Source organism: Nothoprocta perdicaria, unplaced genomic scaffold, assembly GCF_003342845.1.
Source record: "Nothoprocta perdicaria isolate Ctin4 unplaced genomic scaffold, notPer1 scaffold_93, whole genome shotgun sequence".
NCBI classification, from domain to species: Eukaryota; Metazoa; Chordata; class Aves; order Tinamiformes; family Tinamidae; genus Nothoprocta; species Nothoprocta perdicaria.
Genome location: NW_020456232.1, coordinates 944,049 through 967,308, shown reverse-complemented (window position 1 = coordinate 967,308; position 23,260 = coordinate 944,049). Strand labels below are relative to the sequence as shown.

At 43.5% G+C, this 23,260-nt stretch overlaps 1 protein-coding gene across 2 annotated transcripts in view; it reads left to right on the top strand.

Annotated features, from left to right (window-relative positions):
- Positions 1–22,441, top strand: part of HAO1 (hydroxyacid oxidase 1) — a 33,117-nt gene extending 10,676 nt beyond the window's left edge. For both annotated transcript variants that reach the window (XM_026052922.1, XM_026052921.1), the window contains exons 3-9: positions 3,160–3,311; positions 12,517–12,772; positions 15,706–15,881; positions 16,658–16,749; positions 20,441–20,599; positions 20,876–20,945; positions 21,934–22,441. In XM_026052922.1, coding sequence (XP_025908707.1) covers positions 3,160–3,311; positions 12,517–12,772; positions 15,706–15,881; positions 16,658–16,749; positions 20,441–20,599; positions 20,876–20,945; positions 21,934–22,004 — 976 coding nt within the window. In that variant the 3' untranslated portion in view covers positions 22,005–22,441. The remainder of the gene's footprint in view (positions 1–3,159; positions 3,312–12,516; positions 12,773–15,705; positions 15,882–16,657; positions 16,750–20,440; positions 20,600–20,875; positions 20,946–21,933) is intronic.
- Positions 22,442–23,260: the final 819 nt, after the last annotated feature.

Below are 23,260 nucleotides of genomic sequence, written 5' to 3'. Positions count from 1 at the left end.
TATGATGGAGGAAGAGCATGCAGGGGAGGCTAAGGTAGCAAAACAGCTTGGAACTGGGATAGGGACTTCACCCAGACAGTGGATCCTCCTTGTACCAGCCATTCAGTGCGGAGGGGTTATTTATTACTGACCTGGAGGCCAGCAAGAAGAGCTGCTGCAAAYGTTGTATCATGAGACTTTCACCAGCTGAAAATGTGTGGGGAAAATATCGAATGCTTTCCTCTTTTGTCTTGACCATCTATATGGAAAGTTTTGAGCACAGAGGGAAGAGAATTTCCCCTTCCCACCTATCCTTCTTGATAAATAACTTCTAACTCACCTGCCAGGTGGGGGATACACACAGCCTTCCTCCATGTAGCAGCTCCCCAGCTACCAGCTGAGACAAGAGCTAACAACTTATTGTTAACTGGTTATTATTGTGCATGAGTGTGGGCTTCATCTGGAGAAGAAGGTTGGGGGGAAAAGGGTGCATGACAAAAGAAAAAATTAAGGTTTTTACAAAAGGCCTGGGAAATGTTTATCCTTAGTGACCGGGAGGAAGCAGGTTCTGTGAGACAGTGCAGTGAACGCAAGCTGTGGTTCCTGGGAACTACCTGTCKTCTTGCTGCTGCTGAGGGCATTTCCCTATGGCTTTGCAGAAAGTGCTGTGCCTCAAGCACCTGACTCATCAACAGCCAGAAAAACCCCAGCTAGAGAAGCCACTTGGGCAGGGTGGCTGTCTGTTTTTGTTTGTTTTCCCTCCTTTTTTCTTCTTTGGGGAGGATGAAGCTGGTGATCCCTTCAGTGTTTTTGGTGGAACCCAGTAAATCTCCTGTTAGGGCTGTTGGTTGATGATGCTCAAGACTGTGCAGCCCAGGAAGGTGCAGAGGAGGCACCAAGGGGGCTGGAGGGGAGGATTCACTTCTAAAGCCTGGAGATGGCGAATCTGGTGGTCCACGTAGGTGGTGGCTGGAGCTCTGTGGTGGAAGGTAACAGGGAGGAGGGTGTTTATCACCACTTGCARTGGCATCTTGTTCCTTGTTCACACYGCTGGGAGCCCAGCTGGGGGGAAGGCTGTGAATGTTGGCACTTTAGGACTGATCCTTAGATCTGTGCAGTGATGAAAAGGTTTACCTGGTTTATGCTTTGAGCTTGATACTGAACCTGAGCAAAGACATTAAAGGATTGTTATTTCTTTTTGCTGGGAAAAGATGTCTCAATTAGGAGAAAAGCTTTGGAATGAAGATTAGGAAGAAAAAATCCATGTTTTCTTTTGTCCCACCCTCAGCACTTCCTCCCCTGAAAAATAATAATCTGATCCAATAGCATGAAAACATGCCTAAGGATACATGTTTGCTATGTGTGTCTTGGCATCAAATTATACAGCTGCCTCCCAAAACATCATCTCTTCTTCCAAGCATCATAACCATCCTTCTCCCTGGGGAGCATGTTCAGGAGAGCCCAGCCTGGTGCTCTAGAGATTAAGAAATGTGGGTCTCACCCTGACTGTCCCAAGTTTCTTTTGGAAATTTCTCTCCATCTTTTTGCAGRGGATATATATTAAAACTTCATGTAGCTTTTTTCTTTTTTCTCCTAATTAGTTAGTATGTGGGCTCAAACTGGCCACTAGTGAACGTCAGASTGCAGTCCTGGATATCATCTTAACACTCATAGTAATATTGGAGAACASAAGCACTCTAGCACAGAGCAGGTAACCAGATTCAGCAGTGCTASTGAGCTTTTAATTATTTAAAATTCAGTAACTATCGCCTGAAAGTGTGGAGCCCTTTCAAAGGGGAAGATGCATGAGCAAGTCAGGGATGCCTGTTGGTCCTTCCCCTGCTGACACAGACCCTGTGGTGGCTCTCAGCAGAAGGGACTGTGCTACAACTGCCCCGGGTTGGAGAAAAAAGCAGCCCCCCATGAATGCCACTGCACTGCTAGATGCTGGGGTGCTGCAGAGTTGCCTGTTCCTCTCAGTGAGAGGAATCCTGGTCCTGTTGTGTTGGCTTTTGCACTTAAATTTCTCAGTGTCCTAGCATGTGATATCTTGTCTGATTGCAAAAAAACCTGCAGTTTCATGTAAGGGGTGTGTGACTTGGTGGTGGTGGTGGTTTCAGGTTTTTTTTTTGCTCTGCTTTAAGTCAACTTTACTTTGCCCTCTGGGATCAAGCCCCTAAATGGAGAATGAAGCCCTGCTTTGGGTTGCTGTACGTTCAAGTGGACATTTTGAAGATCAAAGCAAGGTCTGGAATGGGTGAACAGCTGCTGGGCCAAGTCATTCAAGGACTAGACTGTAATTTGATTGTAACTTTGCCAAATTACAGTTGTTGCTGCTGCCTTTACTGTTTTCCTGGAAGTCTCAAATCCTTGTGGTGTAACAGGCAGTCTCCAGGCTTGCTGTCCTGCTTGATGTAGGCACGCATTGCACCACGGCCTGTGGCTGCAGGGGAACAGGCTTCTCCAGGCAAAGCAGCTCTGCCRAGCCCTGACATGTAGAGCAGGGGATTTCCCCGCTTCCCTGCCTTGGGCTTACCAGGAACGGGGAGCCTGTCTGCTCCCTTGGGAGGACTCAGTTCATGTGTCATTGCAGAGACCCACGATGCAAGGCATCTGTGCCCCTCGTTTGCTTGCTGACAAGTGTGGGGAGGAAAGTGTAGGGAGAGCAACAGAAAATGCAGCAAAGTGCAACTGGAGGGGGCCTTAGAGACAGGGACAGAAAAGAGCACTGACCAGGCCAGTTTTATCTGAAAATCCTYGTTTCTTGGGTCTCCCAGGTCCACAGGAGACTAGATGGAGATTAGTGGCTTCTGATGCCCTCCTCATCCAGTTCTGCCCAAGGCTTTTATGGAATCTGAGACTTACTTTAAATGTTACTGTTGTCTTTGCTTTCTAATGACAGTGGCCAGTAGTGCTGTAAGGCATTTTGCCTCTTCCACCCTCTGCTGACCTCCCTCTCTGCCTGCTCCCTCCTGGCTTTGTGCATTTCAGCAGGTGACAGCAGCTCCAGGTGATTCGGGAAATATTTGTTCCAGCTTTGACTCCCCCGCCTTGCAAATGGCTCTGGCAGCTTCCTTCCCTCCAGCTTTGCAATCTTCCTCCTGACAAAAGTCTTTTAGAAAAGCCATTAGAAACCGTAAATAATGCTCACGATGCCCTGCCTGTTTGTCTCYGTGCCAGATGGAAGCTGTACCCGCGGATGCTCAGGGACGTGTCCGTGATGGACCTGTCCACCTCCGTCTTGGGGCAGCCGATCAGCGTGCCGGTGTGCGCGGCAGCGACCGCGATGCAGCGCCTGGCTCAYGCCGACGGCGAGACGGCCACCGCGGCAGGTAAGGGCAGCAGGGTGACACCCTGACGGCAACTCGTGCCGCCCTGTGTTGTCGTCTGCACTGCTCTGCTCCTCGTGGGGTTGAGTCGTTGCCTCTACTGACTGGTTTTATGTATCTGTTTATTTTTGCTGCTTTCTTTTGGCGTGTGTTCTCCTGTATGCTCTCCCCTGATGTGGAAGAGGRATGAGAAGTGCATTATGCAATGGGGAAATGGGTGGGAAGCTGATGTAGAGAGCTCAGTTCAAYAACTACTTTATAACTCTGCCTTCACATCATTGATGAGAACAAGCACATAAAATTATGCCTAAGTTTCAGAAGCTCATGATAAGGCTGATGCTCTTGCAGGTAGGCRCTAGTCCTTTCTGCTTTGGGTTCTCTGGCCATTTTGGAAGATTGGCCCTTGGCTACTGAAATCAGCCCAACTCCRTAGTGCAGCTGTGCTGCTTTACATGAGCTGAGAATCTGGCCTTGGGAGGGAGAGGAGCTGACCRGCTAAAATCAGAAAGCCCCTGGCTCGTGCTGTCTCATTAGAAATTCTCTTCCTAGGAAATGTGTTGTTCACAAAATCCTGGCTCTGAGGTGTTCAGGTTTTCACAGTGACTTGCAGCATTTGCATTACTTGATTTTCACATGTAGCTTCCATCTTTTTCCCTGCACAAGAGGAACCGTAGGCTCCAACACACTCCCTGGCTGCAAGCAGCCTYCCACCCCATCTCATCCCTTCGCAGACTGGGCTCCTCCAAAAGCTTTTTCAGTAAAAYAACCAGCCAGAGCAGCCACGTCCCCAGCGCAGCTGGTGGCAGTGATGGATGTGGGGAGCGTGAGCAGGGCACGAGGCTGCCCAAYGTGGGACGGGACTGAGCAGCGGCCCTGGCAGCTCTCCCTTTGGCCCAATGTCTGGGTCTCTTGGAAGAGCCCTGTGGTGAAGATCAGATCTTTTTGGAAAACTGAAGAAGCTTTGTAATCTGCTATAATACAGGTAAATAGATTCATAGATAATTATTACTTTTTTAAGGCCAGGAACATTGCAACAYGTGTGCAGTATGAGTTCCTGCATAATGTTAGTCAAGGCTGGTGGGTTTTTTTGCGTGACTCCAGCAATGTCTCTTAGAAAAGTCTGTCAGTTCTGATTTAGAAATGAAATCACAGAGGAACTGCCTGTTTCTTGCCTCTTCTGATACCAAACCATAGCGTGATCTCTGCTTTTCTTCTGCTTGCTTGTATTTTTTCAACAAAACTGCTACTGCCCTTTTAGTGAGGCTGAAGAGCCACCTGTTGTCAGAAAGCTGCTCTCGAGCTCCTCCTGCCCACTGAGATACAGCTACAGCTGCTCTGTTTTCTAAGGCATATAGGTCTCCAGACATTCTTGTTATTTGAACAAATAAAAAAATTTATATGTACTGTATAGTACACATAGTTTGCCTATATGGTCTATAAAAAAATGCATGCTTTTTGTGAAAATACATGTTTCCTATCACCAAGCTGTTAATGAAGAGCAGTGACAATCTGTTTCTTTGTCCCCAGAAATTCAGAAACCTTTGCTTGCCTGTAAAAGACCTTCACTTTGACCACAGCTCTTTGAGTGCATCCCTGGGAGTCAGCAAGATAAGGGCCCCTCTGGGCTAGGCGCTGCACAAAGATGTCAATAAGCCTAAAAGTCTGGGCAAAATAAGGTATTAGACAGGGTTTATGTGTGAAGCTTCCTTATCCTGAGCTGCAAAATGACACAAAACTGAAAAACGGCACACGGGACCTGCTGCCCATGAGTAGCTTGGGCAGTCATTGCTGGGATCCAGCACAGGGGGAATGAGCGAGGCCCCCAATGAAAGCACCTGAGYGCAGCTCATGGCTGAGCTCTTCACTGAACAGCATCTCCATAAGCAGTGCAGCGAGCGCTGGCATGAAGTGAATCTAATCACATACCCTGCAGTGAGAGCTCATCTTAGTTCCCTTCAAAAAGCAGCGTGGCTGCGAGGGAGAACTGCAGCACAGCTCCAGGATGCAAGGATTTACTCAAACATAGGCCTTCTGCTAGGCCTAGGCTCCAGTCATGGCTAGACAGAATCGTATTTTCTRTAAAAGGTTTCTTTGATTTATATTGTTTGGAGGTGTGCCTCCAATTCCCCAAGAGATTTATAGGGAACCCAAGGTTTTGCCCGTCATGTAGAAGCAGCCCCATTCCACACGATGGAGCTCCAATACCTTGCATTGATTTGAGCAGCGGCCTCCTGCCACGGTCCCTCCTGCTAGTGCTGTCATTTGGCAGCTTTTGCAGATATTTCTGGCCCGGCTTCTGCTGATTTCACTTTGCAGAGGAAACTCTGAAGAGTAATACTGTTAAATGCAAACATATTAATACAATGTTAAAAGGGAGACTTGAAATGCACTAAATTCAGAACATTCCATAGCCTGGATTTCCCACCCATGCCATGGTCTGGCCCCATTTTAAGACATAAATCTTTAACTGGGTGTACAGTCAAGTGATACAATAAGCTAACTACCAGGCCTGAGTTATGGTTGTGGTAGATAACTTAATTTTGGAATTTCCTGGCTTTTGTGCACTTACTGTTTCAAACTTTAACATGATTACTGCATTTAATTTTTCTTGGATTTTAAATGAAAACTAGAAGGGCTTGGTGTACTGGCAACAATTTGAATATGTGGTCAAATAAACATAAGCTTGAGAGTAAGTTTTTAATCTCTTTCAAAGGAGAGGGTAATTAAAATCACACCCTCTGTGTTGCATTAACTTTTCTTGTAGGGAGGAAAGGGGAAAAAAAAGGGTTCAGTGTTCTGCTCTGTTAGAGGTGGAGTGGGACATTCAGTGCCAAGCTTCTGGTTTGACCTTATAAGATGACAGGGATTAACTGTAAAGTACACATTTGGCTTAAAGCTTCCCTTAAATTTGGGACATTTGGGGTCAGGGCTTTTGTTGCATCCAGCATCTCTTAAACTCTTCAAGGTACCTCTGAGTCGCCCCGAGCAGACTGCTGGTTGCTTTCAGTCACCTTTGCTTCAACTATTACCATTTACACAAGCCAAGAAAATCTGATATGTAATCTTGTGGCTTTTGGAGAACACAGTGTGCTTGATAAGCTGGACTTTGGGCACAGGTGTGCAGAAGGCCATGTGCTGTGCAGGGTGAAGTGATGGCCCAGGTGTCCGAGTGCAGGGCACTGCAGCTCAAGTCCAGCCCAGAGCTGCTTTCTCACTGAGCTGAGCCTAGGCAGCAGATGGAGCAAAGCCTGGACATGGACATCACCTCCAAGAGACCCAACCTTGTGGAGATGGTGACACCGCGCTCACCAGCAGAGCCGGTGGCACGGGAGTGGGATGAGCAAGTCTGCTCCATCCTTGTGTTACAAACACCAGAGCTGAGCCTCTCGGTGAACTTCCCTATGCCCTAAAACAGCAATTTGCTTTAAATGGTGCTCTGTTCTTCCTGGGGGTTTGCCTGCACCCTCTRAAATAGAGGTGGTGTTTTGCTGAGGACACACTTTTATTGGCAGTTTTATTCATAAGGCATGTGTTCTGGAGAAGAGAACAACTTTGATTTTAGAAATTCCTTGTGATGGGCAGTCCTGGTTAATTGTTAAATTATTCCGAAAGCTAATTCTACTCTTAGTAATACAACCACAATGATCATCCAAATCTTTATAGCTTCAGCTTCCAGATGTYGGATCTTATTCATACTTTTGTTAGCTAGACTTAGAAAATAAAATCTATTCTCTACWTAGGGTCTAATAAATTATAAGGTCACTTGGTTTTAGTTGACATCTCTAGTTGGACCTGTAGTCTTTTCTTATCCTTACTATTGGAGTATTCCTTATCCTTTAAAACATTTCATGAACCTTGTCTCATAGACCTGGTAAGAAATTGTTCCAGTTTTTGATGTTCTTTCTTCAATATATTCCATAGTACTTTAGTGGCAGTTCATCACTGTATTTGACAGTTTTGCAAATAATGGATTTTTTGTTCATTAGGGGCTAAAAGTTGGAGGAAAATTGTTTTGGATCAACTGAAATGTCTGATTTGATCCAAAACAATGTTTTATTTCATTTTCCTACTAGCTGATGCCTTTAACCATAGTTCTGTTTTGAAACAAAAGTGTAGTTCAGAAGAAAACATTTCCATTGAAAATATCAACACATGACATTTTGACTTCTGTGAATTCTTCTTTTCCTTCCTACTCTCCCTTTGACTTCTTAACTAAACATATTTGCCAGATTTGATGAATAATCTTAGCCACCATTGGAGAGCAAAGGGCTGGTCTCTAAACACTTTTTAACCAAACTGAGCAGAACTGTTCTCATTCTGYGTGATTTTTTCAGTTCAGCCCTTGGAAGATTCAGTGTCCCTTCACACCAAGCCATGCCCTTGTCATGCTGATTTCATCCTTTTTTTTTCCACATCTGGTGTGTTCCCTGGGATGTTTTTGGAGTTCACACCCCCTTAGGGAGGGCAGTAGTATTCATGGCCCTTTAGGGCTCACGTTCAAGTACACTGCAAAAAATCTTGTTCACTCTCCAGCTGCTTACCAAGGAACAGCAGTCTTTTGAACTGACAGACTATAAAGGGATTATAAAGGGATAGGTAGCATTATTTTGACAAGAGTTGTGTCTATGCTAATTGTTTAAATGGTCTCAGTTCTTACAGATCAACATATTTAATATTCTGTTTAGTCCAGAAGCAATATTGTAGTGGCTTCTCAAGACTTGCTGAACACCAGCCTGCATATCTTGACCATGTTCTTGGCCACCTCTTTTGGAAACTTTGAACGCCAGCTATTCAGACCTCATCATTTTGTTTCTCCTCTTCAGTTGCTCCCAAACAACTTCCTGAGTTGCTGCTGATGCAAGGAGGGTTTCACCATCACCGATGATGGGACTGCWCTGTTTGCTTTGCCAAATAGAGGATAGGAACATGGACTAAAAGCTCTCTCAATGCACCTTGTTTTATTCCTAGAAAGTACATTCTTTCCATCTAGTTGCTGATCCTCTGGCTCTTGACAGACTTGTAATCTTCTCTGTTAGCTTTTGTGCTGCTGACCACCTGAGTTGTGGCTCTCTGTGCTCTCCTGCCAATGGCATCTGATGAGGTTGTGAAGGAGGGACTTTGCAACCTGCTGCTTTTTGTAATGGCCCCTGTGACCGTGGCAGCCCTTGGTATTCATCCTTTGCCTTTTGCCTGCGTGTCATCTCCCCGAAATGTTAGCTTTAGAGGGGCTGTCAAGACGTTAGGTTCTGAGAAGTCTCAGTAGACTTGCTGAGAGCAGAATACTTGACCTGGCTTTGGCTTTTGCTGGGGATGGCAGGGACTGGCCTGTCTGGGGAGCTTCCTGGTGCAGCCACGCAGGCTGTCTGGCGTGACAGCCCTGCCTTCTAGACCAGCCAAATCTGCCTTGTTCRCTCATATTTTCTGTTGCGTTTCGCCTTCCTGCACAGCTGACAAAATGCACTGCATCAACAAACCCGTAACAGCCCCCAGTAGCATGTGCTGTTTTGTAAGGAGCAAGTCGCGTAAGGCAGGGCAGGGGATTTCTCAGCCAAGTGTGTTTCAGCAACTAATGTTAAGCACTTTAAACAATTTTGTTTGTTAGGAGATGCAACTAGAAAAAACATAGCTACTTTTCTTGAGAAATAACCACTACACTAGGACAGTGCTCTGTTGATCCCAGATCATGTACTCTGTCCTCAAACTTAGGGACCATGTACTTACTGGTGGATTCAGGTTAGAATGACCAAATGGGGGAAGCTTTGGCTGCCCCTCAAAGGGTCTCTCTGTCAGAGATTCCCCTAAGGGAAGTGATGAGAATATGCACAGCAAGAGAAAAGTTCCCACTAAGTATACAGGTGAACCCTGACAAAACATTCAGACTTAAACCAAGCTCTTCTTTGGTGTCATTCCCTGAAATATGTTGCATCTGTGTCCTTTCCATGTGGTTGGAGTGATGTCTTATSAGAAGTTGCTTAAGGAGGAAGGAGTTTTATAGGTTTAGGACTGGGGGAAAAAAAAAAAGAGCTGAGAGATGTTGTCACCTCTAGTGTTCTTAGGGCCTCACTGGACCAAGCAGAGATGTGGAGCTGTGGATTGGAGCTCATGGGGTCTCCCCACTGGCGTGGGCTGGTGGGGACCAGGTACTTTGGTAATACAGCTAGAAAGGGAAGACCATGCAGATCCCCCTTCCCAAATGCTTCACCTCCATCCTTGTTATGACAMAATCTGATCCTGAGAAAAGACAAAGTATGAAGAGCTTAAAGGCTTATTATGCTGATATTTAAAACTCCTGCCAGACTCCTGTGTATGCCTTGAGCTGTGCTTGGTGGAAGCTCTCACTGCGTTTAAAGGTGAGTGTAGACTTTTGGGCAGTGCTCTCTATCTGGGCTTAAAGATAGACCCCACCCTGTTCCAAAAAAAGACTAAAAGTGAACTGAAATGGACTGAAGAAAGGCTGATTTACAAAAATCTGATTGTAAACTGGTAAATCTCACATTGCTGCAAAAGTGTCCCATGGATATATGGATCCAGTACTGAATCTTAATTTAAAATATTTGTAGCACCCTGAACTTGGAGTCTTAAATGTGACTGTTAGAGGAAATGGATTACTTCTGTTTTCTTAAACTGCAGCTAAAATATCCTAGTGGAAAGAGCATATTTTTAGCAAAGCTTGATGCTGGGGAGGGGAAAAAAAAAAAGACCTGGCAACGCTTCAAGAATATTTATCATACATTTTTGAAAGTCTGCAGAATTGTCAAAATAAGCTTAAAATGATCAAGACAAATACAGCGTAGGTCAGCTTTCTGATCAAGCCTCCTGGAAAAATGGAAGTTTGAATAAATTGTGTGTGTGTGTGTAGACTTGGAATTTGATCATGCAGATCTAAACTATGACTCAAGTTTATTCCTTACCAGAGAATGGTTAATTTTATAGGATACACAACAGGAGTTTTGTGGACATACTTCTATGAAAGCTCTATAATCTGGGTTGTGATGGTTGAACCCACATTGAACCAAACTACTTTGATCTGCAATAAGATGTAAATGTTGTCTTCCCTATCTCCATRCATACAAATAAATGGGGAGGATATGGAGTTATTTAATGTGTCTAAAAAATTTCCATTCCCTGAATAGGTTATAGTGCAAATTTTGCTTTTGCTGATACATTTGCAACTGTTCTTGTGCCCTTAGGGCTGTAGAAGGGCTCAATAAGAGTTGAGAATAAAGAATAGAAATACAGATACCTAAAGACAGATTGAACCATAACATTTACATTTTTTYCCCTTATCTGATCTGAGAGTTTTGCAATGACTGGGTGAGCAGCCCTCCCCCTCATCCATAAGCACGTATTTGATGGAAGGCAGGAATGCTGACCCCTTGCTGCTTAGCTTCCCTTCAGGGACTTTATCAGCAAATGGCTGGTGATGGGATTTATAAGCACCCACCAAAGGGAACTCCACCTATTGCTGTTTTATTTAGGCATTCAATTTACATGGGCTCCTCAAACTTATTTTTAATGTGAGAGTAGGGAACGCTTTCAGTAACTAATCAAATGGCTAGAACTTGAAATTTTTCAGTTCTTTGATAGATATGTGCATGTACTGCCATGGAAATATCCTGTTCTGTGGCAGAGCATGTCCCAGATGCGTAGAAAACTTTTTATTGTTGTTATTTACCAGGGGGAACTCAACCTGGGCTTTCAAACTGGCATGAACTGTTTTGGCTTTCATCACTAAATCAAATTATGCTTTGAGTCAGTTAATACCTTCACCTTATTTCATCTCAATTTTTGTTCCTGTATATTGTAATCAAGTGAGTATACCAGCAATTATAGTTTAAAAATGCAGTGATGCAGGTGGGCAGCCAAGGTGCAATTCATCTCACCTAACTTGAGTCATTTACGTGTGATCTGCTCCCCTGTGGCATYTGTCATAGCTCGTGGGAGACCTGAACCCTGGCCATGGCTGTTGCATTTCACTGAAAATGGGAGAATACACCACGTGCAGATGCCTGTATTTGGTTGGACACATCCAAGCTGTTCTTATTTAATCCAACAGGAGATGTTATTTCCTGTCAGACTGGCAGATAATTCAAGTGCTCAATAACAAATAGGTGAGGGTCTTTCAATTTGGTGAATAATTTGACCTGTTTAGCCTTTAGAGTAGATTGCAGTCTGCTTGCAAGTGATGAGTGAAGAAAAATCRGTGACTTAACTCACCCATTCTTGGCTAGGCAGGAGAGTGAAAGCTTTACTTCACTTCCCACCAGGAYTGCCTAGATGCAAGAGATGCAAAAATGCTGCTTATATCATGAACTAAAATATGCCACTTCTTGAAGCTGAGGCTGAGTCTAAGTAGAAGTAAACAGCATTTTCTGAGGCTTATCAGATGTTTGTTCTGGCTACTGCTTGAAAGGCGCTGCCTTTTATAGTGTACAGTTCTTCATAAGGTAGCAAAATCTGCAAGACAGAAGAGYAAAGATGGGTTATTTTTCCTGATTGAAAGTGGCCTGGTGGTTGTCAGAGGGTGTAACCAATTTTTTTGAATAAGCTGTTCATAAGTTTTCATCCAAAGAGATCTGTAATCTTTTTTAATAAAATGCTACTTTTTAATACCCCTATAGGTTAGAGATGAGGTTTTGAAACAGAGATGAGGTTTTTGAAACAGAGGCCCATTTACATTAAAGGTATGCATACTGTGGTAGACCAAGAAAAACAAGGCTTTACGTAATATTTTTACATTTTACAGTGTGTTTTCCTTTATATTAAATGATAGATTACAGTGAAAAGAATAAGTGATAGATTCATAAAATCGTGGTTAGTAGTGCAGCCTGGARTGGATGTCGCCCCTGTGGAGGCCGCCAGCCCAAGGCTGGGCCTTGCAAAGCCGGGCCCGTAGGAGGAGGAACTAGCAACATGGGACGAGGCTCAGTGTGTGTGTAACACCCTTTGTTTGCAGCACTGGTGCAGGGATCATCATGAGTAGCTGCAGGCAGCTGAGCACAGAGCGTGAGCTGGAGCCTTGTGCTGTTAGTCCCAGGGCAGCTCATCAGGAGAGCTTCTAGTGTTCCCTGGAGCACTGAAAAYGTGCATCTGCACCGAGGAAGGGAAGTGTGAGGTTACGTGGACTGGCCCTGTCTTGTGGTTCATGCCAAGTGCTCCTACTCAGRGGAGCCTCCGTGTTGACCCTGATGTGTCTGTGTTCCTCCAGCTTGCCAGGCAGTGGGGACAGGAATGATGCTGAGCTCCTGGGCCACCTCCTCCATTGAAGAGGTCGCTGAGGCAGCTCCCGCTGGCCTTCGCTGGCTGCAGCTCTACATATACAAGGACCGGGAGGTCACCGAATCGCTGGTGAGGCGCGCCGAGCGGGCCGGCTACAAGGGCATCTTCGTGACGGTGGACACGCCGTTCCTCGGCAGGCGCTTCGACGACGTGCGCAACAAGTTCCAGCTGCCTCCCCACCTCAGGTATCCRCTTGCACGCAGCACAGGGCTGCGGTCAGCACCGCTGCTTCCTTCCCTGAGATGCTGCCGGTGGATTCACCACAGAYTTTTCCTGGGTGACGTACCCCACCTTTGCTTTCCCACTGGGAACTGAGCACATGTTGGATTGCTTTGCTCCAGCTGTGGTTCAYCTGAACACAAAAATAAGTTTTCTTGGCTGCTTGCTCTCTGTAAAAGATGCATCGTGTGCTGGGGAGACTGCTGGAGTCAGTGCAATGGGGCATTTCTTTACACATCTGGCAATGTATATAGTCATTGGAGATAGTCAAAAATCAACTGGACATGGCCCTGAGAAACCTTAGCTAACTTCGCATTGGATCTAATTGCCAAGCTGGTCATGATCTGAGTGATTTGGTTGGACTACGTCCTGGAAGGTCTCTTGTAACCTATGATATCCTGGCTCTGCAGTAGGTCCAGGACTTTATTGCTATTGCTTTCAAGCAACTTCAATTCTAGTGTTTCAAGTCAAACACAGAAATACAGGGGGTCAGTCTTCCTAAATGATCCATGAGGGCAATTTCCACCCTGACTCATCTTTTGAGACTTCTTGCTTTAACTCACCATGATCAGTGGCTTTGTAAGAATTAACTTTAGCCCTACTTGTAGATCCTAGTTATTGCTGCGCCTATGCAGTGTTTAACCAGAGAGTTCTCTGGTCTTCTAAGCATGGTGGTGTTCTAAGCATTTGCAAAATGGAGCCAAAATCTTGTGAGAATGAGGTTTTTGTTTTCCTTGACATGTATGTACTGGTGTTGACTGGAGACTAGAATGGCATAACTTAAACCTTGCATATTTACTCTTATCCAGAGCCTGCAATGTACAGGAACACAAGGATAAGAGAGGGTGAGATGGAAGAGGAAGGGTATTTTGAAACAGATTAAGTCTGATTTGAATTCTGAGTGCAAGTATGAAATCTTTTGAACAGATCTRAAGTGTTACATCTTCCAAGGAAACTGTGCCTTGTACATACCGTACATAACATTAGCATAGCAAGAGACAGAAAATCATACCCTGAAGTCCTTAGTCATTTTGGTAACATTCAATTCAATATCAAATCATGCAGCTGTATAATGAAACAGTTTTCCTCCCTGCAGCACAGMTCAAGAGGCTGAGAGTGGGATCATCCTCCTTGCATCTGTATCAGAAATTAATAAATGATTTGGTAAAGGTCAGCTTAGCTCTGCCCACGCTGGTTTTTTCTTTCTGCATTGCAATACGATCTCAGGAGTAAAAGCATGAATGCCCTGAGAATCTGACATTAAAGTATAGTATGCTGATATGCATATGCCCTAAACTTTAATCCTGCTGTGCATCTGCAATTGATAAAACTTTTTTGATGCATRTTGTCCTCTTACCGAAGGGAATTATGTTTTCGGGGATGAAGTAGTTTTTCTTAGGGGCAATATCATTTTAAGAACTGGGGTTCAAGTTAAACAGTTTGAGCGTGAGACAAATAATCCAAAAATAGTTGAGAAAAGCAATGGAGCATTTCTGAAATGCTCACTTTGACCTCACCTAACACAATCATAATAAGTTTTGTTTGAGTGAAACATATAAAATAATATAGAGCTAGAGTAATCTTTGGAGGTTCAAATTCATCACTTTAGATTTCAAAATGACTTTCGGACAGCGTTTTGTTGCAGAGTCAGAGGTGAAATTTTCTAGTGTAGAGCTCTGCACAGTTATATGATAACTTTTTCTTGGCTTTAGATTTTCAACAAAGTTTTTGAAGTAACAACAAGGTGCCATTGTGCTCAGAAATGTATGTAAGGCAACATTCATCCAAGTGTTGATCTGCATTTCACAGTCCAAGAAAAACAACAGTTATTTATATAATCTTATCCATGGTTCTGTTTTTCTGTGCATGCCCCACCCTCCCCAAGCCAACAGCTGAAAATCTGGATTTTGCTGYGAGCGCCTGCTCCTTTCTCATTTTCTGCTATGCCTGGAGCTGAAAAGGAAAGCCATGAGAAATGCTACTTGTTGTAGGCATGAAATCAGAAGTGAAACCACGCAGTTTCCATGCAAAAATATTGTTTATTCCTCAAATGTGGAGTATGAGAATAAAATATTCCAATATGGAAGGAGTAACAGTTTCAGGAAAACAGCCATCATCCTGTAGGGTTAGGAGCTGAAGGACCAGGGGCCTGAGCTCCGTTCCTGCTTGTGCTCCTTGACACACGACTCTGGGCAATGTGACTGTCACCTGCTGGTAAACTGAAGGTGCTAGGAAGATTTCCAGAGCTGGGGCTGATGGTGTCCTTGGCAGCACTGCGGTCACTGATCTTGTTTTAGGGCTTGTGAGCCCTGGGGGTATCTACTTCAGCTTTGCTMCGTCAGCACGGCCTTAGCTGTTTGATGGGTCCTCATTGCTGCTGCTGCTGTTTTGCCTAGGAAGATGTAAACTCTTGCAGGGACTGTCATTTCAATTCAGTTCCTAGGAATGATGAGATTGATTTGGCATTTCAGAGTGAATAAAAGCTTACACTTACAAGCTTACATTATGAATTTTACTTTTTCCCCCCTACATTTTCCATGGAAATGCACATAAAAGGCAAAGGAAGAACTGGTGGAGTGTTGCATTCTTTGGATTCTGCCTCCTGATGGCAAGTTTGATCCTGAATCTTTAGATTCTGGGTTGGTCTTATTTCCCTTGGAAACAACAGGAGTGTTGCATTGGACAAGAGCGCTTTGCACCAGTTATCAAGTGCTTCCTCAGGCAATAGGTTTTGGCTTAATAAGGAGCATGCTGATATAGGCAYCTTCATTCCTACCTTGCAGTGCAACACAGGGGTGTGTTAAAGCCTGGTGTGAAGGACTGATGCTATTAATACTACAATGAGTGTTTCTCAGACTCTTATTTCTCAAACTGATTTTCTGCATCCTTGTCATTTTAGACTGAAAAACTTTTCAAGCGATGATTTGGCCTTCTCCTCTGGGAAAGACTTTGGAGAAAACAGCGGCCTGGCTGCGTACGTTGCCGATGCCATTGACCCAAGCATCAAGTGGGAGGACATTAAGTGGCTTCGCAGTCTGACTTCGCTGCCCATTGTGGCCAAAGGGATCCTCAGGGGTGCGTAGGGGACAAGGTCCTGCTTCTAGCGTGGGCACCAAGGATGAGAAGATGCTCGTGCTGCTGCAGCCTCTGCAGAACCGCRTTGCAAGTAGCCTTGCATCGCTGCAAGCACCTGCTTTGCTGGTGCTAAATGTGTTGGGATGCACGTTCATATTGGCATGCTCTGTTAAGTGGGGAAGGTTTGCCAAAACAAAGCCAAGAATAAGARGAAACCTCTTTCCTCCTGATGTGTGGTCAGGATTTGCAAGGTGACAGACTTCATTAGATGCCTGTCAGTTCCAGTTAGGTTCAGTTCAGAGGGAACTGGGGAGGTGTCTGTTGGCTGTGTATACAAGCACCTTCTATGGAAGAGGGTCTCGGAGGCAGACAGATTTTTCTTCCTTTTGACAAGCAGTGGGGTTTTTTTGGCTAAGAAAAAGTCAAAGAAACAGATTTTGCCTTTTTTGGCTCAAGGTTCAGGTCAATGTTGTGGCCACATGTACTTGTTACCCTTCTTGACTATAGAGAGCATGTGAAGGAATATGATTGCAGCATCTAAGACACTGGCAAAAGCAGCTGCTTAAGTAAGTACCTGGAGTTGTCACATGGTCTGTGTGTCTGTGCTATGGGTCTCCTTATGTCAGTAGGTAGGAACTGCAGGCCCATACTTTGGAAAGATGAAACCCYGAGTATATATTTTTTTCAGTGATGCCATAATTTCCCTTCTGGAAGTGTGAATGAGTTGCCAGTTCTGGAAGGCTGTATCTGTGTTTTTTTTTTTTTACCTTTTTCAGCTGATGATGCTAAAGAAGCTGTGAAGAATGGGGTMAATGGGATTCTGGTGTCAAACCATGGAGCAAGACAGCTGGATGGAGTCCCTGCAACAGTAAGTACTGGTGCCAGCATGTGCCAGAAGTCTCTGATTCACTCCACTTTCTTTTTTAATACATGGTAGCTTGAAGAAAAACTACTAAATTGATATGCTGTACACTTAATTCATATGGCATACGCATTGATCYATGAGCAGCTGTCTCTACCTGTTTCCTCTCTTTTCTGTCACATCACAACATATTCTGAGGTAGATGGAGTCACTCTTAGGTCAGATCATATAAAAAGACATAGCAGGGCTTGTGTGGCTGTTTCTTCAAGCTACCTGGACACGTTGTTCTGGTTGAACTATTCTGCAAAGTAATCCAGAGGTCAAATTTTATATTAGCTCATTTAAGAGACTAGCAAAAGGGCAAGAGCACTTCTTGGCATTGAGAGATGCAAAGCCCTGTCTGTCTGAGGAGTCTGGGCACGTGTCCCTCATCAGGCTGATAGGACGAGACCTCAGCCTTGCTGACAGATGTGAAGGCTGAGGCAGCGGGTCACTTGGATCTGAAGAGGAAAGTGGTTATGGTTGAATGAAGCTGCAGTGACTGAGACACCTCAGTGTTACAATAAGCAGAGTCCTCTCTCCACCAGGCATTCAATGATCACCCTCATCCTGCACAGATTTCCACACAGACTCGGTCCTTGGTGCTCTCCTGCTTTTGCATGGAAGCAGGCATGGTCTGGACCTCAAGGCAGCAGGGCTGCCCACGGCGGCACTCCTGAGCAAGGCTCATTCTCCTTGGGTACCATAAGGGATACAACCAAAGGAACATGGAAATTCCAGAGGCTGCAAAACCTTCTTCCCAGCCTGGGGATAYCCTCTACTGAGCTAGCAACACTGGGCAGGTTTGTGCGCACACAAGGTGCAGTCTCGCACTTTATTCCAGTATAAATATCCCAGGGAGTGACCAGGTCTTTCCCTATCAGTCCTGACAGCTTGGCAACCTGTGAAGGGTAAATATATCTTACTTTATGCAATGTTATGCGTATGCATGCTCTTGCCAAAGACTCAGAGAGGAAGGTTCCGTATGTGTAAGCAGGCAGGAAATAATATATTTTATTGGATGAGATAGTGAAGGAATTATGATTTCACAGCCATTTTTTTCAGGAATGGACTCATGGAACCTAGTTTTACTTTTTTTTCCTTAAAGTATCTTTAAGACATGTTATTTTCAATTAAGCTTTTAGAAAGTGGAAACTATTCATTTTTTTCCATCCTTTGTTTTCTTATTTTTTTAACTTATCCTTTCCCATCCCTTCCCTTTGTTGCCATTTGCAAAAACTAAAGGTTGTGCTGGAATTCTTTTCCACTTCTCATATTCTCCATAGACATCTGAAAAAATGAGTTACAGAACAGGTAAAGGAAAAATGAAGCTCTCCTTTTTTGCCTTTCAAGCCTTTTTGCCTTTGGAAACAGTATGATGTGATTAAGTTACAGTAATTTTCCTTTTTCCTTTTCCTTGTCATGCTACTCTATACCTTTTCCAAAGGTGAAAAGGGATTGAGAAGTTCTGAATTGGCAAAGAGAGAAGTAAAGGGAAAATTATGTGTTCAAACTGCAAGGGAAAAAAAACACAAAAATTTCAGTCATCATTCATCCTGCTTCATTTGGTGTGAGAAAACAGTGCAAGAAAAAAAGAATGAAAGGGARGAGAATCAAAGCCCAGTTGTGACTTTCAGGGTTCTTAATATGCCTTTAATGAAAAACCTKCTGTTTTCCATGATGACTTTCTGCAAGAGGAGGAGGACAGGTAAGGCTTTTCATTCAGAAGTGTTTTGAAAGTCAAGTTTTATTCACTCAACTCAGCAGACTAGTCTTGTTCATCCCCTCCTCCCCAGGACCGCTCTGCTTCGTGCTCTGGGGGCAACTTGGCTGATTTCCTCCACCCTCTGCTCCATGGAGGTCCTTACGTGGACCCATCAAGGTCCTGAATGTGCTCAAAGTGTCTCATTTTGTTTGTTTTTGTCTACATCTGTCACCTCCATCTCTCTGTTCTCTTTTGAGAGTCTGTGTCCCAGCTTGGCTAACTGTATTTCATAACCTGGGACATGTCTGTGTGAGGTAATCCTCTGGGAGGAATACGGGGCAATATTAACCAATTGCTTTGAAATATGAAAAAAACAAGTAATTTTTTTATTGCACTAAAGCAGACTTTAAACTTGCAAACTCGTTTTTATATTTCTCTGCAACACTACAATGCAGAGGAGAAGGTGCTAGTACAGTAGTATTCACTGGATTTCATCTTGTATAGATTTCGTATTTTATTGTGCAGTTTTCATCCGTAAATATCTGTATCAGATCATGCATATTGAAACATAATTATTTGCTTTAATTTCATGGTTTTTCAGAACGTGAGTTGAACCCAAGCTGGTTAATATTTCTAGTGTCTAGTTACACATTGAGGAAATCTGTATTTTAATTATGGTTTGCATCATGCTTTAGTTATTCTAGCACTTTAATGTTGGTGTCGTTTGTCAGGATGTAAGAAGTGCTCTATATATATGGAAATAGATCCAAAATATGTTTGGCAAGAGAGCAAAACCAAAGGGAGTGGGGAAAAAAAAATCACAGCACATGCCAAACTTCAGGAAAATTTTAATTCAAATCTAAAAACAAACTCTACTTTCAAGTTTCTTTCCTCCAGTCTCCTAGTCATTTTTTATCCATTGGAAAGGAAATGAATTACTTCCGTTTTTGAAAGACACGATTTTTGTGTGCCTTTTGTCTTACTGCCACATACTGTTTCCAATCTCCTTAATACTTAGTTGCCAGTCTTGCCCTTCCTGATTTTCCTGAATAAGAACCTTTTAGGTATTACAGGAATGATTGGTGTGTAATTAATGGTTGAGTCTTGAATTCTGGGGTCTCTTCTCTTAGGACTTCTTGTGTGTGGCCATGATGTTTAACCCCTTGATTACTTAGCTGTACCTCTCCCATTGCTAGGGTGTGAGCAGCACTTGGTGAAAGTGAGCGTACACATGCAGTAGATGAAAACATTTCATAGCTTTTTCATGTTAAAATGTGAAATGTTAAAATGTTCTTCATGTTAAAATGTGAAAACTTCAAGAGTGCTCGGAGAAAGCCACGTTTTTCTTATAAAGAAATTCCTCCCTACATACAACTGTGTTCTTGATTGTGATGTGCTCTTAAATGGGAAAACTCATTTGTGAAAACTTGGTCACATCCTTCTCTTACGCCACACCTACCAATACAATGCCTGCCTTGGGCTTGATTATAGGTGATCCTTAATACAAGCAAGAAAGAAAAGGTGATATTTAAAAAGAAATTCCCAGAAATTTGGTTTCATTCTCAAACTAGTGAACTCTAAGTTAAGGTGGAAATACCGGGGAGAAGTTTCTACTGTTCTTGCTGTTTCTCTTATTCTTCTGAAGGATCTGATACTGGATTGTTGGATGTGTGTCATAGAATCAGATAGAAATTCTGTGTGACCCTGCTGATTCTCATTTATTTATGTGACTGTCCAAATAAATTTGACTTATATATATATATTTGCTAACACACTAAGTCACTTCAATGTTTAAAAACAAATTTGCATTATTTGTGCATGTGATGAGCCATATATTAACCATTTAGCTCTTCTAAGCTTGGATCCTAGACAGAAGTTTTTTTAATAAACAAGATAGCAGAAGTGGACAAGTCATATTTGTGTGTTTTTTTGTTTTCTTTTCCCCTCTTCTAGATTGATGTCTTGCCTGAAATCGTTGAGGCTGTAGAGGGAAAGGTGGAGGTGTTCCTCGATGGTGGTGTAAGAAAAGGCACGGATGTTCTCAAAGCGTTGGCTCTTGGAGCCAAAGCAGTGTTCATTGGAAGGCCTCTCATCTGGGGCTTGGTTTATCAAGTAAGTCAGGAAAAGCTCAAATTTACATTTGCAGACTCCTGGGCTGGCTGTTCTTGCTTAGCCCATGAATGTATGTGTGCACCTACGTGTTTGCATGTGTGCAAGGGTGGTGGAATGCATCTGTGTGTAYCGAAAACTTGTCATGACAAGTGCTTAAGTGTGAAGAGTTTAGATGTCCATTAAACTTCCCAGAGATGTTATACACACATATGTATATGTATGCGCACACATGCCATGTGTACATGTGAGAATACATATTGTCTTCTAATCTACTAGGGGAAAGAAGGAGCAAAGGAAGTTCTGCAGTTGCTGAAGGAAGAGTTTCGCCTGGCAATGGCCCTGACGGGTGAGACATTTACACTTTTCAGCAATAGCCATATCTGACTTGGGTTTCCTAATAGCTTTCATCTTTGAGAATCACAGCAATATTAAGAAAACAGTGGCCCAAATCCTSCCTTTTTCATCTGTGAAGCAGCAGAGTAAAATGAGAGACACGCTAGCTCCCTTCCTTTCTTGGTACCAGCTAGACAGTGACTGCACGTAGCACTTCTCCACATTGGGCAGTCTTTTTAAACTGTCTCCTTAAAGGGGCCTTGAAAGAGACCTTTACTATTGTAAATTGAATAGCAGGGCTTTGATACCCACCCAAAGCCAGGGCCTCAGTGCTCAGTCTTCAGAACCAYTGCACCAAAGTCTTTATTGGTTTATGCTGTTTATTTTGGGAATCCRGGTTAGAGGCCCCTTGAGCAAAGTGTTATACTCACCTATACAAGGGAAAAGGAACAGTTTGCAACATAGGCAAGTTTGAGGGCAGCTGGGAAAAGAAAATGCTGGGATCCCTGCCTTAGTTTGGGAACTGAGTTGCAAATGCTTTAAGTAAAACCAAAAATAAAATTAACAAGTAGAGCAGTAATTCTTTGATAATGAGTGGCAAATCCTCAGTCACCCCAGGTTTTGTCATCTGACAGAATGCAGTTATCTACAGGAAGAGATGTTCATGTTGCAGCTAGGTTGCCTGGGGCAGGTGCACTTAGACATGTTAGGATGTCTGAAGAAACCTTGGTGCAGTCACCTGTGCTGCAACACAACTCGCAACCAGTGTCTGCAGGCAGCATCTGCAGCTGGGTCCCCTGACCAGTACTAGGCAAAGGCCTCTGCTTAGGGTGTTGTAAACTCCTGAAACTGCAAAGGGCCACATGGACAATGTGTTGTGAAAGAGGGGACTCTACAGAGCTGGTATCTGGGCCCTAACTATGAAACTTCCTTCTTAGCATTTTATATTCACCTTTTTCAGAAGAGTAGGGCTTTCAACTTGCCTATAATTCCTCCACCAGGATGCCGGAGCGTAGAAGAAATTGACAGGACGCTGATACGAAGAGATCAACTAAGTGCTTCCAAGATTTAGGATCGAAGATACACACCTCAGCTGCTGTAACTTGTATGTGAAGTGTGTTACTGGATAAAAAGCAACTGCATCTACTCTGGGCCTTGTCCTGCCATCCTTACTGAGGAGGGCTGGCCTGTTGCTCTGCATGAGATCATTTGTTCAAGTAGCATTTGAAGCACTTTCTACAGGTGTTCCCATATACTGCTTGGCTCTTTTGGAAAGCTGTACTGTGGGTTATGATTGGAGAGATGGGCCCTTATACTAGACCAAAACACAAATTCAAAGGTGTTTCCTAACTAATCATGTGTATAAAAATGTTAACGCTAACTTGCATGACTTGAAGTAACTTCGCTGTTAAAATGAAACTATAAAGATGTTTTGATAGCAAACAATTATGAAAATGTGGAACTTCAAAATGCCAGGAATATTTCTTGTTGAGAAGAAACTACACTTCAGATCATGCAGATTAAAAATTGCTTTCCTGTGAACACAGTATCATTTTCCTATTGACTCTCTACACTATTCCTTTACRCAGTGTAGGAGTGTTTAGAGGACTGTTGGTTATAAAGAACTGAACAACAATGCAAAACTGGGATAATTCTGTGGTTTAAGTAAACCCTTGCAAGGAAACAACTACACATGACAGGTCAGATCTTTGGCATGGGCAAATCTGTGTAGCCTGATTGCCTTCCACAAGTTATGTTGACTGCACCTGGATCTGAGTTCCATTTCTTCACTCTTTTTTTTTGGTTTTAGATTATTTCTTGGATATTTTCTTGGATATTTTAGATTATTTCTTGGATAAGTCAGTGGCGTAACGGTGGGCACCAACTGCATTTCTTCCCTTGTCACGAATTTATAGGGAGAGGTTACTTATAGATCTCCATGCTTCAAAAGAGGGCAGTGTGTTTCTTGCTTCCTGACTTCTATGGATAGAGAAATTCAGGTGCTAATAGGTCATAAGGGACGTGTTAGGGGTGTAAGTATAATGGAGCTTGTGCCATTTCCACCTTCTGTATTCCTCTCTGTGATATACAAAGCAGGCTTAAAATGCCTCATTTCTGAGATTTARCCTGAGATTGATTTTTATTTTTGGAATCCTAGAAATGTTTAAAAATGCACGTTGGCAATCTCTGATGGATTGGAATCCGGTTTTGATATAAAACACCCACACAAACTCTGTGAAGTGCCTCAAATGCTCTTACCTATAAGTAAATCCTCAGAGGYACCTGGCCCTTTTGGGGCCTTGGCTAGCAGGGTGCATCCCAAATCTC